Here is a 16,028-nt window from a genome sequence, read left to right on the forward strand (position 1 = left end):
TTCCTGTTTGTCCGTGAGCAGAGACTTGCAGGTGATGCCCAATAAGATTGTTATAAAGGAACCCCGCAAAATGTGCCAGGCTGGCTCCATTTTCATGCCCCTCTGGACTTGGCAGACTCCACTCACTTGGGCTGCTGGGACAGAGAGGGGCTGCCAAAAATTAAAAACCTTGGGAGGGAGAGAAAGCAAACACAAACAAAAATAAAATAAGAGAAAATTGAAAGCGGATGTGACATGGATGGTTGTGCAGGTGTTCAAGGAGTACATACGATGAAATGTGGGGAATCGTATTCCTAAAAGTTAGAGAAATAATGCATTTTGCACAGATGTTTTATACTCTATCTGTTATTACTTATTCTATATTATAAAAAGAAAAGCATATAGAGTAAAATACGAGGATAAATAAAAAAAAGAAAATTATACCGGTACTGAAACAGAGAGAAGCTGACACAATGCAGCATGTTCACAATGACTTATGGGTAATGAGCACACACAGCACAGCGATCTGCCAGTAATCTCATTCAAGCCAAGGTCAAATGAACATGGAGGCTCCACTGGGTGATTGTTGAACAACACGCGGAGTGAAACCTACTGAAATTCACTGAAGAAGGTTGGCTTGTGATCAGTAACTCATCCCGCACAAACTTCACGGTACTCCAAGTCACCATGCACCATGGCACAAGCAGACCCCATAGCCTGTATCCAAATATGCAACAACAGTGGATTAAGAGATGCATCAGTGTTCTCTGATGAAGGCATTTGTGTGCATGATGCTGATGGCCAACCAGATCGAGCTTTGGCAGTTACACTTGTTCTTTCTCGTTTCAACATTTCTGCCCATTCATAAACTTTTCATTGAGTCAGGCTGATTTCATTTCTGCACTGTGAGCCAACATCGTTTGGTGGAATTCAGCAGGTTTCCCTCTCTCTGCCCAAAGAAATCTCACTACAGCGTGTTGTTCAACAATCGTGCAATCCGGCAGTGGAGCGACCTTGGCTTCAACTAGACCAATGGCAGAGCGCTGTGCTACCCATAAGCCATCACGAACGTGTTGTATTGTATCATCTTTGGTCCATTTTTAAATTGTCTTTATTTTTGGATTTGGTGTAGCGGCAGGGGATTCTGAGATTTTTGAGGTTTAGCAATACATTTTGCACACGTTACTGGATAGAGGGTCCAATTGCTTTTGGGGTATTATCCACCTTGTCAGATGCCATTATCAGTATAAACTTGGTCTCTCTTAGGCTTGTTCTCTCGATTTGAACAGGACTTTTTAATTGCCCCATGCAGGGGCCAATTCTATATGTTAAGTCCGACTTTGTGTTTTGCTGTGTTTGCACTCAATCAGTTACAGCCTGTGCCACGATATGCCGCATATCAGTGGTTTGACATGTTGATCCTAGCGGGTGTATTGCCTTTCTGGGGTTTTTGTTAGGTTTACACTGTGTTCAAAATTATTATGCAAATTATATTTTTCTCTAATTTTCCTAAATAGTCGATGCAAGTGGCAGTCAGCATAAAACATTTTATAGGTTGTAAAGAACTGAAAATGGTCATTTGTTGAATTTGCAGCATTTGCAGGAGGTCATATTTACTGAAATCAAAAGCTATTTCAATCAAAAACATCTTAACAGGTCATGTTACATATTAACACGGGACCCCTTATTGGATAGCAGCTTCACAATTCTTGCATCCATTGAACTTGTGAGTTTTTGGAGAGTTTCTGCTTGCCTCCCAGAGCTGCTGTTTGGATGTAAACGGCCTCCCACCACCCTCTTAGATCTTTTGCTTAGGATTGAGGTCAGGGGAGGATGGGGGCCACACCATGAGTTTCTCTCCTTTTATGCCGATAGCAGCCAATGATGCAGAGGTATTCCTTACAGCATGAGATGGTGCATTGTCATGCATGAAGATGATTTTGTTACGGAAAGCACGGTTCTTCTTTTTGTACCATGGAAGAAAGTGGTCAGTCAGAAACTCCACATACTTTTCAGAGGTCATTTTCACACCTTCAGGGACCGACCAGCTCTCTCCCCATGATTCCGGCCCAAAACATGACTCCGCCACCTCCTTGCTGATGTCGCAGCCTTGTTGGGACATGGTGGCCGTCCACCAACCATCCACCACTCCATCCATCTGGACCATCCAGGGTTGCACGGCACTCATCTGTAAACAACACTGTTTAAAAATTAGTCTTCATGCAGTTCTGGGCCCACTACAGCGGTTTGTGCTTGTGAGCATTGGTTAGGGGTGGCCGAATAGAAGGTTTATGCATAACTGTAATCCTCTGGAGGAACCTGCTCCTTGATGTTCGGGGGACTCCAGAAGCACCAGCTGCTTCAAATACCTGTTTGCTGCTTTGTAATGGCATTTTAGCAGCTGCTCTCTTAATCTGATGTATTTGTCTGGCAGAAACCTTCCTCATTTTGCCTTTATCTGCACAAACCCGTGTGTGCTCTGAGTCAGCCACAAATCTTCTAACAGTATAATCATGCTTAAGTTTTCGTGAAATATCTAAGGTTTTCATACCTTGTCCAAGGCATTCAACTACTTCATGCTTTTCCGCAGCAGAGAGATCCTTTTTCTTTCCCATATTGCTTGAAAATGGTGGTCTGCTTAATAATGTGGAATATCCTTCTTTAGTAGTTTTTCCTTTAATTGGGCTCACCTGGCAAACTAATTATCACAGGTGTCCGAGATTGATTTCAGTGATCAAAAGAGCCCTGAGGCACAATACCATCCATGAGCTTAATTGAAAAACAAAATATTAAATTATTATGCAAATTGTATTTAAGTGTCACAAAGATTAAATTGTTTAGACTGAGGACGTATTAGGCATGTCAAAGAAGAAGGACATTGTTCTGTGCATTAAAAGGACCATGTCATCTGCCACAGTGAAAAAACATCTGGGAGGGGATGGCAGGGCCATCTTAACAGCATCATAGGCCCCTGGGCAAAGTAGTGCACTGGCTCTGCAGTTTTGATAGCGAAACAGAAACATACATAGGCATTAGAAACATCGTGGGCTCCTGTACTCCTGGAGCCAGTGCCCATTGTGCCCACATGTTAAGATGGCCCTGGGTGATGGCCAGAGTTTTGAAAGTAATATATAAGAAGTAAAGGTGAAAATGGAGAGAAGCTTGAAATCACCCAGAACTCCACCATCTGGTGTTTGTATTCTTTTGCTTATGTTAACCTTTTCTTTTCAGTGTTGCACATGACACTGGTATTTGGTGTGTACCATTGAAGGAAGCAGCCAGCGGAGGACCGGTAAGACTACAGACTCAAAATGCACACTCGGACCTCCTTATCCACTTAAACAGTTGTGAATGTGGGCCTTGTGCCTCTTTTTCTATCCTATTTAGATGCCATTTGGCCTCCTCTCTAAAGACAGTAGTGGACACTTTGTATGAAATCTTCAATTTGGGAGGAACAAAACAAACAAAAAACCAACAACAACAACAGGCTGACATGCTTGTTGAGAAAGGCGTTACTTTTTCTCCACTTTTAAACCCAAAAACTAAACTTTAGGAATGTCAGGACCTTTCAATTTAAGGAAAGCCGAATTTGCCTGCTTTAGTAAAGAGAATAACAGGTTTCAGCTGCACTCACACAATTACAAAGGTTTGTCTAATAACCAATCAGCATTTAAACAGCAATAATTAAGGATACGCTAAGGGAGTTGACCATTAGGACACCGGAGTAACAGATTCATTATTTGTAGTACCATTGGAATACAGCAGAACTAAATTGGCAAAAATCACAGTTACCTGCACACAAGACCCCCAGGCCCACCTTAAGAGCTAAACTTTCTTCGTTCCTAGTACCACTCCTCTCACTGCCCCTGCGCAAGTGCAACGAAAGGTCAGCCAAATTGCCCCAATATCTCATCCAAAGTCGCCTTAAAATTTGTCAAAGCAGCACAAAGTGGTCAGATTGGGAAATGCAGGATCATGGGGCTATCTGGCAATACCTCTCTCTATATAAAACATCTATCTGTCTGGCTGGCATCTGTGCCCTTACCCAGGCATAATGTTGATCGGAATTTATAAGAGGTTGGGAATGTCGGATGACAAAGGCAAGTGGCCGGCGTCAGATAGTAAACCGTGTGGCGTACATCGGTGTGTCACGTCATCCAGCATCCACAACAGGGCTGGCACGTCAGATGAAAAAAAGGCAACAAGACGTAAAAAGAAAGATGGATGTAAGGTGTATGTGGTGAACAGTGGTTCGTGAGTGCATGATGCGATCGGAACAGACGGACGTACTACTGAGCTTGTTTTAATGAACGGGCGTTTCGCTATGCTAATGAAGAAAACAAATTGCATTTTGCAACAAACATTTTCAAAAATGTCAGCTTTGTTGGTTATAACATCCTTTATTAATTCAAAATGTGGCTTTAACAAATACAAATTTAAAACCTGCCGTTCTTACAAACATACACGATTTGTGTCCGTTTTGATAGAATAGCCATTTATGGTCTCCTGTTTATTTAGACAAGACATTCAAGTGTGCATTCAGTTTTAGAAGGGCATAAGGTAGAAGTGTGCGTTCAGTTCTAGTAACACTCCATTAATGGCTTCACATTGTCGAGGATTCACAGCATCGATGAGCAGACTCCATTCATTTTCTTACCCACTTTACCATTTCTGGAACCTAGCGAGGCTTAGAGTAGCCTGGCATTAGTCAGTCCAGACCAAGAACCAGCCCTGCAATGATCCCCGTCCATCACTGCAGTTTGGACTGAACGAGACCACCAATTCGTGAAGAGGTCATGTTTTGTGAGGGTATCTGACCAGTAGACATATTCACCTGGAAAGTCATATTTAACAATCTTTCTATTTCTGTGCTTGTGTTGATGCAAAGTGTAACCAAAGAAGGGCTCACTCCATTTCATCCAAATACGGAGGCTGGATGGGCGTGGGCTCTGGAATATCAAGGACTAAACTGCTTAGGCTTTGGCGGCTGCCCCCTTGCTCTTCTTTTTCTCTCCAGGGCTTGCTGTAGGACCTTGAGGAGCGCCTCCTCATTATTGAGGACATTATAGCAGCTCAGGGTCACCAGCTGTGTGAATTCTTCAGGTGTGTAGCTCACGTCAAATGTCCTGTAGGCAGATTGTTTACTGTGGACATCTACCTGGCCATCTGTCACCTCCTGTTCAGTAAGACGCGCAAGACCTGTGGAGTCCATGACAAAAACAAATAAAGAGGACACCATGAGCCAAGACAAGGAGATCCCGCTGCACTGCCCAACACCCTCTGACCTCCTCTTGGGTTTCAAATAAGAAAACTCCTAATAGTCAGAGAGCAGGTGAGCCACGCTCCCCTTATTATGGGATATTAGGAACACCTCCAGTCATGCGGGGAGGTGTGTGCCAGGCAGAGGCCTGATCAAAAAGACACAATGGGCAAAGGTTCAGTGCCACAGGAAACAAGGCGGGCATGTGTCTGAATAACATCCAACACGGTGCAGGAATAACTTTCTAGTTACTGAAGCATATCCTTCATTTATTTTATGTGTGAAAACTTAATTTTTCATTGTGTGTTTGTTTCAAACTGTGACTCAGAGTTTATTGCTGCAGTCTCACATATCTGGTGTCATGGTTTCAAATTCCACACCAGGTGTAGCTTTTGTATGTTCTCCCCACAGTATTCCTCTTTTTATATGACACAGGTGTTAGGTTAATTGGCAACTCTGAACTGGACAAAAGAAACTCTGCAAAAGAATCCCAACTGTTGTCTGCTGGACCAGTAAATTCACTTCAAAAGCAGCCCACTAAATCAACAAGCTGATTAGAAACAAAACTTCAGTTATAGGACACAATCTGGACCCCCATAGGAAAGGAGAGAATTAAAACCAAACTGAGTGCCATTATGAACAATGCTACACATCCTCTCTCTGACACACTGAGGACTTCCAGCCAATGAATTATTCAGCAGAAGTGTGTTGTGAAATGCTACTGGGGCTCCTTCATGCCAATAGCTATACATCTGCATAATGTCTCACTGGGACGTCTCCCTTATCTTTAGTCACGGTTTGGAATTCTGGTCTCTGTTCGCAGGAGGTGGTTGTTGTTTGTTATCATATTACTTAAGCTTCTGTAAAATCTAAATTATTCTTTAGTACAAATAAAGTGTCATCTATGTGTCACTAGTAGTAGCAAATCAGGTAAGCTTCAATTTGTACAGTTTTTACAAAACTGAGACTAAAGTGTCTTTCACAGTCAATTTCATAATTGCTAAAGTCACTAAAGGGGTTGTGGGGGATTTTAAAAGGAGTTTGTGGGGTGGAAAAGAAGGCATTGCTTTTGCTCAATAAAGCCTTGTTCACAAGTCCATGTTCATCTGTGTCGTTTGCTGCAACTGCATGAAGCATGCAATCTGTATACCTTCGGTAAAATGAATCCTGTTTATTCCCGAGCTTGGGAAGGGGATTTGAAAGCAGGCCTCTCGAGGTGTGAAGCAACTGTGCTAACTGCTGCACTGGGCCAAAACAAACATTTGGTGGCTCGAATCTCCTAGCTGTTACTGTTTTCACTTAAACCTGAAAGGTAAAAACACAGCACCAGCTATCATATAAATCAGAACAAGGGTCTTCTCAGAAACGACGATTCAAGACAGAGAAATATCAGCCAGCCCCAGAACTCAGCACTGTAACTATTGATACACTACAAGGCCTTGGGGTCCCCTGTGCCAGCAGGTCTTCATGCCAACCGATTCACAATTGGCACCTCGTTCTTATTTTTAAACTGATCTAATTGTTTAATTGACTGTATTTTTTTATTCTTATTGTAAGAAATTTGGAAATATTAACATGTTTGACAAAATCCAAAGTCCTTAAGTTTCATTTGGCCTTTTCTGTGGAGTTTGCTCTCTGAACGGTTTCCAAATCGTGGCAGCGCTGGAAGAGTTCTGTTCTCTTCTCTTGAAAGACACTTCAATGCCATGTTCATGTGGGTGAGGAGTCTACCCTTTTTACCTTAACTATGTAGGAGGTTGCAGTATTATTATTATTTTTTAAAATCCTCACCAGAGCTCTTTAGCCAACACTACAGCAAAAGTACAGATGGGTGGGCTGTCTCGTTAGCCAGTCAGTAGGCACAAAAGAATGAATTATTGGGACATTCAGCTCTAACACTTGCCTGGATGCCCCATAAGGCCTGCTGCTGGATGTGATGGTTAGGCTAAGTCTGATCCACCTGTGGATTGCAGTAAGCCTTTTCTGAAAAGCTGTTTGCGACTTACCGGGGGCTTTGAATGTCTGGAATGTAGCGTTAACCATTGGGAAATGAAGAACAATGGGTGCATGTGGATTATTCTCATCACTGAAGACATAACACTCCTTCAGAGGCTGCTGCTCAACTTCAGCAAGGTTCACCCGAGGAAAAGGCAAGCGGTGATCTGAACAGTACTGCTCAGTAAGCTTGAGCCCCTGTGGAAAGAGACAGGAAGACATTACCAAAAACGAAGTACCCTCAGAAAGAGACAACATCATTAAGTGCTGCCAGGGAAGTCCAGTTAACACATTACCAATTAAGCATATGTTCTCTGGTTTTCTATACTGGCCTTTATGGTCAGTAAGACTGCTGAAGATGCTATGAAATAACAAAGTGTGCTCTCTCTTGGTTGTGTAGCTACAGCTTCTTAGAAGAATCTTCAAATCCTTATGGTGCTGACCACCCTCAGAAGCCTTCAGCTCTAGGCACCCCACACAGACAGTACCCACCCTCTCCCAATGGCATGCACCCTTTTGTTTTTCTTGTTTTCAGTCTGCGTTACCTTAAATTGGTCTCCCCAGGAAAAGTTGAAGGAGAGAATGACGTCTACGTTCCTCTCTGGCCTCAGCAGTGGTGGGAAGCCAGTGTTAATGGAGAATCCTGAATCAACAAGGTGTAGCTTTGGGTCGGTGGGGGTTAGCTGGTTGGGGAATGCATCCAAGTGTTTTACTAATGCAAGCAGAAGAAGAATTCATGTCATGATTTGTGAACATTTTGACAAATAACCACATCTGTTGTTTCCATTAGCATCACCATGAAGGTTTTCTACATTATTGAAACTTTTAATATTGTCGATAATCTTATCTTTAACCTTTGACTTGTCAGTAGATTTGAAGTCACCCACCCCTCATAAAATGCTTACTTCTCAAAAGGAGTGGGCACCTGGTAGAATATTTCCCAGAGTGACCACTGTGTTCCACATTGGGCACCTGGGGTAGAAATTTTTAGAGTGAACCCTCAGTTTACCCCACAGTAGGGAGAAAGCCTTAGGTTGGAGATGCTGCTCCCCAGCAGCTATGAATATCCCTCGGCAGACTCCAATGAGAGTGTCTCATACGAAGTGTATGCCGTTTAAGCGATGGCTACTTTACAAGTTCTAATATGCACAGAGCTTGTGTCCGATGTGGTCACCTTTCCAAGCAGTGAATTGGTTGCTCCGACTGTAGTCCCGGTGCAGAGTGAAGCCCCGTAGGAAGTTGTAGCTGTGGCTGATGACAGGCCGGTCGGTCAAGACCTCCTCAAGAAAATGAGTGATGATGCTGGTGGGAGTGATGAAGAATGTGTCTAAAACTGTGGGCACCTTCGTCTGCTCTGGAGCATTCTCTAAGTTTAGGGAGAAAATTAGAATTAAAGCACTGAAAAGGAACACTCTCAGCATTTTATTACCATATATACTCACATATAAATCGGGTCTTGAAACCCAAAAAATCGATCAAAAAATCAGACCATGACTTATACACCCGTTCAAAAATGCGACACTTAAATTTTTTGTTTTTTACATCTTCTTGCCTCCTCCAATCTCGCACCAGTTTCACAGATACATCGAATTTTATTGCAACAGTGCAGTTACCAATTCCTTTCACTACTTTAACGACGTTTAATTTAAAACCAACTTCATATTTTCTTCTGACCAAATGCTCCATCGTAGATAAGGAATGATCTACGATAAAGGTGTATAAGGGTGTGAGATACAAAAACCAAAAATCACTGCAAACGTTGCTTTGGAATAGTTCGGGTAGACCGTGTGGTCATGAAGGCACAATAGAGAGAGAGACAGAGAGGGGTTAGGAGCACACGATGATACAGCGCATTGCCATACCCACATAGAAGGCCATGAGTTTTCTGCATTCGACTTATATGATGACATTATAAAATACCAGAAATTATACTGTAAAATCAAGTTCCGACATATCCTCGGGAGAACTTATCCACGAGTGTATACGGTATGTCGAATTATAAGGATTACTACTTTGAAAATGCCTAAAATAATTCTGCTCAGTCAAAATACAAAATATAAAGGAACAGGAAAGGGGCAATAGGAACAACAAATATCACCTCAACAAGAAATGCATATCATAAAAGAGTTGCCTCTTTAAGTACACTAAGTGGAGACAATATTTATTCCAAGAAACTAATTAGTCAATGGAGAATCAAATTAAAAAGATTTACAAATTATCAAAATTCTTTTTATATGTTATAGTCAAACTTCTCTGCCATTTCAAGTAAATAAAATATTCTAATGTTCATTAGATGAAGAGCTTTCTGTCTGTTCAATAACTCATTCACAGAGTTTCCAGGCCAGCTTATATCAATACAGAGTCCTGGGTTTCCAGAGCCTATCCTGGCAGCATCAGACACGAGCACATAGTCACTCACTCCTACTGGGGCGAGTGTACTCGAGTCACTCATTAACCTTATCCACATATCTTTAACATTTGAGGAAAGAAATCTTGAGTATGTAGGAAAAATCCATGCAGAAATGGAGAGAACATATCAACTCCACAGAGATGGTGACCGAGCTGGGCTTTGAACCTGAGCCTGGAGCAAGGCAGCAGAACTAACTACTGCCTTTTAATATATAGATAAATTCACATTGCCCCTTTCACATATATGGCTTGTGCAGCACAGAGTTAGATCTGTTCTACTCCACATCAAGTTTTCTGAATTTGACTCCCAACTAAATAAAAGCTTGTTTGGAGATTCCATGTTCTCTACATGTCTGAATTTTTTGTTCCTCTTTGCGGTACTCCCATTTCCCTCCACATCTAAAATGTGCAGGCTAAAAAGATCGGCGACTGTGATCAACTAACATGCTGTCCAGGATCAGCTCCTACCTTAGTATTGTGATCTATGGCCGGCTTGTCATCACGGCCAATACCCCCAGGCTGCCAGCATGGAGGTGCCCTGGATGCCAGCAGGGAATCATGAACTATGAAGTTTTCCCTTACAATCCTGCTGGATACCCCAGGGGCCAATAGAGGACACTGCAGAGAGGCCCAGAGAGTCACAGGTGCCCTATAACCCGGAAGTGCGTCATAGGCAAAGTGACTGCGGAAGTGACGTGCTTCCAGGGTGAAGAAGGACTTTTTATCTGACCCAGAAGTAAAAAGGAATTATGAACTGAAGGACTGTGGGAACACTTCCAGGTCAGGGGATATAAAAGAATAAGAAAGACACCAGAGCGTTGAGCTGAGCTGGGTGGTAGGAGGGCAACGTGTCTGGGAGTCGGAGGATTGTTTAGTATTGTAATTGTGTTTGATTTATGAGTATTGTGGAAGAAAGGGTGCTTTGTGCACTGTTGCAGAAGAATAAATTCAATATTTGGATTTTTACTTGGTGTCTGGAGTCTTGGACAGGGGTTCAAGAGAGCGATACTGCCCCCAATCTGCGACAGTATCTAACACTGATGGCGGGTTTAGGATTGGCATTTAACTGTTTGCATTCACCAACCTGGTAAGTTTCAGTGTTTTATTTTACTTTTCAGGTATTTGTCAGAAAAATGCAAACATGTATGTCAGTCTTGCTCCCCAAAGAGTCATTTCACACATTCTCTACATTACAAAAATGGTGTCCTTTATGTATTAGAGATTTATCAATGAAAGACCTCTGTGTGTGTGTGTGTGTGTATGGAGCGGTCTGGACTGCTCACGCTCAACCACAGCCACAAGAAGGCGCATGCATGCACTTTTACATTTTTTGGCACTTGCTATAGAAGACCTGTGTCAGGCAAACGCCATCACGTAACAACGACATTGTACCAATGACACAGATGCAGAGACGCAACTTCGAAACAAAGTAATCACTGCAGCTCAACAGCGTGCAAGTGAAACACCTCAGCAAACGAAGGACAAGGCTTGAAGTTTTCACTATAAAAACCATTGTCTATCTGGAGGAAATTCCTCGAGACAAAGATTAATAGAACTCATCTCCCAGCGATACGGCTAAGATATGGAGTCTTCTTACGAAAACCAGTGGGCCAGCAAGCACAGGTGGGTCCACGTGCTCAGCCCTGGGTAACTCTTAAGAGTTACCTGACGCCTCTCCAAGTTCACAAATATAGTTAAACTGCTAGGTAGTCTTTGGGTTGGCTTTTCTTGTCCTGAAGACCACATGCAGCTAGTGTGTACATTATTTATATAAATAATTTTAAAAATGTGCGTGTGTATATATACACATATATACAAAAAATCTGCCAGTCACCATGTTTATTCTTATTTTGTCCTTTTTTTGTCTTATCATGCAGCCAGTGTGCTACCCTCATTTTTAACAATGAATTTCATGCTAATCTTGCAGCCATGAGACTAGTTAACAAAGGCTGATTGTTAAAAATATTCTAAATTGAATGAAGATAAGCTCACTGCTAGGTAAAGCACCTCTTCAAAGAGAAAGCCACAATGACCCAATTGTTTGCTCTTGGCATGGAAATCTATGTACACACCCAGTATGAATGATTTCTTTTAGAAAGTGCATATCTTGAAATACGGGAGATCAGAAAATTCAGATGGTGTACTCTCCAGCCAGGCCCGGAGGAGCTTTCACATACCTCGGTTGAGCACAGTGTCTGTCAGCCACTGAAGCCAGTGTGGAACAGAGCCAGTCAAGGAGGTCCACACCTGAGCCAAGTTAGTCGAAAAGATGCTGCTCCATAAACCTGCAGAAGATAAGGTAGGACAATGAATTACACCTCAGAGCTCCACAAGGTCAGTCCTCGTCTTAGTCCATGGCACGGAGGCCAAATTTGGTCAGCAGTCTTTCAATATGATGTTGTGTGTGGGTGTGTTCATTTTATGCTTGCAATGAATACAAACCATTTTGGCTCAGTATTCACGGTCTCTTTGCCCAAATACTCGTAAAGTGATTAGCTTATCATAAATTCAGAATATGGACTGGGATAAATTGCATCTCTCTGTCATTATAAGTGGTCTGACCACATGCCCTTCACCACTTCCCATTCCATTCTGAATTGTATCCAAAGAGAATCTCATCGTCCTCTTTAAAAGATATGAATTCGACAAATTAAAGGGTCACAGAGGTTTATTTATTTATTTTAATCCTACTTGCATTCTCTTTCTACACAAAACCAACTCTAGTGCATTTCAAGGCACTACATTTAAATCCCACATTATGAAATATCGAGTTGAACATTCAGGCTTCAAAGTGTCAACCAAGCGCAACATAAATTCATTAAATCCTTTGACAGACACTATGTTACCTGGTTGAACATCCTGACAAAAATCAATATTTATTTGGTCATTCAGCTTTTAGGTAACCTTTGCGTTTGTTATTAATGTCAGCTTAGCCTGAGTAAGGTCATGAGGTGCCTACTTCAATTGCTCTTTTTTTGCTAATTCCACCCGGCAGTAAGCAAATATCTATCAATTTCCACCCTCAGTAGGTACACTGCAAACCACTGCCACATATCTAATTCTTTTTTCCCATTTTAATGAGCTTAAAAACTATTTTTTTTTTAAACACCCTCCACCAACATGCAATTTCGCACTAATAGCAGTAGATACATTTTCTGATGTGACACGACTGTGTCTCACTGTCTGCATCCTCACTGGCTCCTCTGTAGCTTAAAAATCAAATTAAACATATTCAAATGTATGCAGCAACTGAAAGAACAAACATTTAAAATTCTAAAATTGAAAACCCTTATTCCTCAAATGCTTATTCCAATCTTCAGTACTAAAATGATATCCCTTATGGCATTGTCATGCGAGTCCCTGTCTTGCCCTCCAAAACATGAGGCTGAGTATCAGGACTTTAGCAAAACCAGCTTTATTCAGCGTGAAACAGGAACAGCAGGGTTATTTACTGTAGCGGGATCTGCCACTCTCTTATACACCGACACAGCAATCAGGCAGAGTTGTGGTCATGTTAGTGGCCAAGTAGTGCTGTTCCCTGCATTACCTATTAGCAACAGGCGCTTATAACGCGACTGGGATTGACTCGGATTTGCTTTCACGGCGAGCCACTGCAGCACTAAGGGGCCTGCAGTTGCCCCGGCAATGAATAAGCGGTCTTCCCCAGACACGGCAATCGTGCTTTGGGATGCTCTTCACTGTGTCGTCCCGTTGGTAGGAATCCTAAAAGAGTTTAGAAACCTCACAGCATAGATTTAAAAGGAGTCCTGTGGGAATTATACAGCGACACTGGTCGCTACAATTAAATATTTACCACTGTAGAGTTCATTTAAAAATGTCCTTTAGGGGCTTTTAGTACACTATAAGTGCCCTGAAAATGCTAACAAGCTGTACCTTGCAAGGTAGTTACCTGTCTTTAACTAGTTTGATAAACTACTAACTAAGAACTGGCAACAACAACCAGATCACGACCCTCCTTCACAGTAATGTACAAATCTCTGTATAGGCGAAATCTTAACCACGACCTATCCATAAAACTACATTTCAACAACAACCTTTATTTATATAGCATATTTTCATACAAATAATGTAGCTCAAAGTGCTTTCAAGAATTAGGAGCAAATCTGTCTTCCCAACATGTGTTTGTCACACCTTGTAATAAAGATTTTAAAATGGAGAACCTCTCTATACTCTACGCACCTTCTACTGACTCTTCAAAACATCAAGATGCAGTCTCGTTGATGCTGGTTCAATTTTCTTCAAAATTTGAGAGTAATAATTTCTCAAAACCTCAAATAGTTAACATTTCAGCCACTCCTTGATACCAGACAGAGCCACTCCCAAGTGATGTTACTAACACAGTTATCAGAATGGGGCTTCAATTATTCACTGAGCACTAATCTAGTTTTCACTCAACAACATTCAACATGGCTCCCACTCAAAATCTTACCCAGCAGGAACGGAATCCGACTCTCGGCATGCTTCTTAATCAGGTGCCCCATGTAGAACTCGCCCCCAAAATCTTCAGAACGGATGAAGGCGCCATACTTGGGGAAGCCAACTTCATGGGGGGTGAACTCGCACCATTCTGTAGGGGGAAAAGAGTAATGAAGAGAAAATGGCAGTGCTGTGTCTCAAGCCTGTCAAGCAGAACTTCAACACTGATGGAAAGAAAGAAAATGGCCGGAGTCCAGGAGTTCACAGTGTGTAGTGCTCGGCCTAAAGCACTCGTCTGGTGCAGTTTGCTGGCTTATTCTGATTGCACACCTTAGTATCTGTGTCACTTCTTATCAGATAAGGCCCTAACTCTAAAGGTTGATGAATAGATGAAAAGATCAAACACACCGAGTCTAGAGATCAACAAAAACTGCAACCCAAAAGTCAAATTCTACCCTAAAAATAAAGAGCATTACAGGACTTCAACTTTTAAGTTGTGATAGGAATCCAAAAGGCCCCCGGAACAAATTGCCATATAAACAAACAGCGACATTCTCGCTTTGCTAGAGAGAAGGATTTCCTTGTAACCTTTAGTTTACGGTGATGTCAAGGGGATCAGCAGTACAGAGAGTTTTGCTATAAAACATTTCACCAAATCTGAATGGAACCCAAAGCTATATCCTGCAGACATGGCCGGATTAAGGTGGGTGCTATTGATGCTGCAGCATTAGGCCCATTCCTGAAATAGGCCCAGATGAAAACAGACGAGAATTTTCCGGAAGTTGAACAGTTTTCCTTTGCTATATTAACTTCAAAATAATTCTTAAGAATTAAATTTGGAGTCCAACTTTCGGACGCCTAGACACAGCGTTACTTATTATACAGTTACTATTGGTCTTTGCGCTGTGAGGTAAGTATAACGTCGTTGTGTTTATTGTTAAGCTAAGATTTCAAGTTAATGCTATCAATTTTACACTAAACAGTTTACTTAGTAATTTAGCTGCATTTTTTGCAATATCTTGGGGATTCTTGCCACTTTATTATTGTTCTGTAAGAGCCACATAGTAAATTTTTCACCTTGAAAGTTAGTTGTACAGTAAAAATCGATGGCTATTTAAATGGTTATCTGTAAAGGTAAAACTAAAAGCTGGCCTGCGGGCCCAGCATGGATGTTTAGAAATTTTAAAATCCTCGACAGGATTCTGGTCTATTATGAAATTTAAATCGTGGACAAATGTTTACCCTCAAGAGCCTGAACTGAGTTACTTTGACCCAATGTCTCTGCAAATTCATTGAGCATTGAGCAGATCAAGGACAAAGCTAAGAATCTCGTTTCCTCATATCGAGATGACTTGGAGGACACACTGGTGGCTAAGCTGATACAGTTTGCTGCATTTATGTGCACTCAGAAACCGGTGACTGTGAACAAATCAGCAGAGCTTACCATGTACAGGCTTTTGTCATCGTTGAATCTTTCCAGACATTTCCAAATGTCGAGATTGGGTTGCGCATCTATCTGTGCATGATGGTGTCCAATGCTTCTGGCGAGCGGAGCTTCTTAAAGTTGGGAAAAGTCAAAGGAGGGCTGCGGTCCTCAATGGGACAGGAAAGGCTAAGCATGCTGGCGCTTATGAGCATTGAGCATGAACTGCTGCACAGCCTTGACTTCACTGATACTATCGAAGAATTCGTGCTTGCTATGGCTTGAAAAACAGCAATATAAGTAAGCAGCACTAGCGCAGTAGTTAGGGTGACAATATGCCTAGGTTAAGTTGATCTGGTTTAGCCTTTTCTGCATTAAGTGCACTTTTCAGACAATTGCTATTGAATGTTGATGTTACATAGTTTGATGTTAATCTCGAGTTGTTACAATACTACGTTGTTATTATTATTCATGTTCAATAAAGGCTGGCTGGTTGCATTGCAAGCAATTAAGGCTCCTTGGGGT

The 16,028-nt window shown here is 41.9% G+C and overlaps 1 protein-coding gene across 1 annotated transcript in view; it reads right to left on the minus strand.

Moving 5' to 3' along the window:
- Positions 1–4,359: 4,359 nt before the first annotated feature.
- Positions 4,360–16,028, minus strand: part of LOC120518783 (cytosolic phospholipase A2 zeta-like) — a 59,442-nt gene continuing 47,773 nt past the window's right edge. Inside the window, exons 15-20 of the mRNA XM_039741748.1 lie at positions 14,094–14,231; positions 11,821–11,928; positions 8,409–8,600; positions 7,780–7,946; positions 7,246–7,432; positions 4,360–5,178 (exon numbers count right to left, since the gene is read on the minus strand). Coding sequence (XP_039597682.1) covers positions 4,937–5,178; positions 7,246–7,432; positions 7,780–7,946; positions 8,409–8,600; positions 11,821–11,928; positions 14,094–14,231 — 1,034 coding nt within the window. The 3' untranslated portion in view covers positions 4,360–4,936. The remainder of the gene's footprint in view (positions 5,179–7,245; positions 7,433–7,779; positions 7,947–8,408; positions 8,601–11,820; positions 11,929–14,093; positions 14,232–16,028) is intronic.

Source organism: Polypterus senegalus, chromosome 18 (assembly GCF_016835505.1).
Source record: "Polypterus senegalus isolate Bchr_013 chromosome 18, ASM1683550v1, whole genome shotgun sequence".
In the NCBI taxonomy this organism is placed as follows: domain Eukaryota; kingdom Metazoa; phylum Chordata; class Cladistia; order Polypteriformes; family Polypteridae; genus Polypterus; species Polypterus senegalus.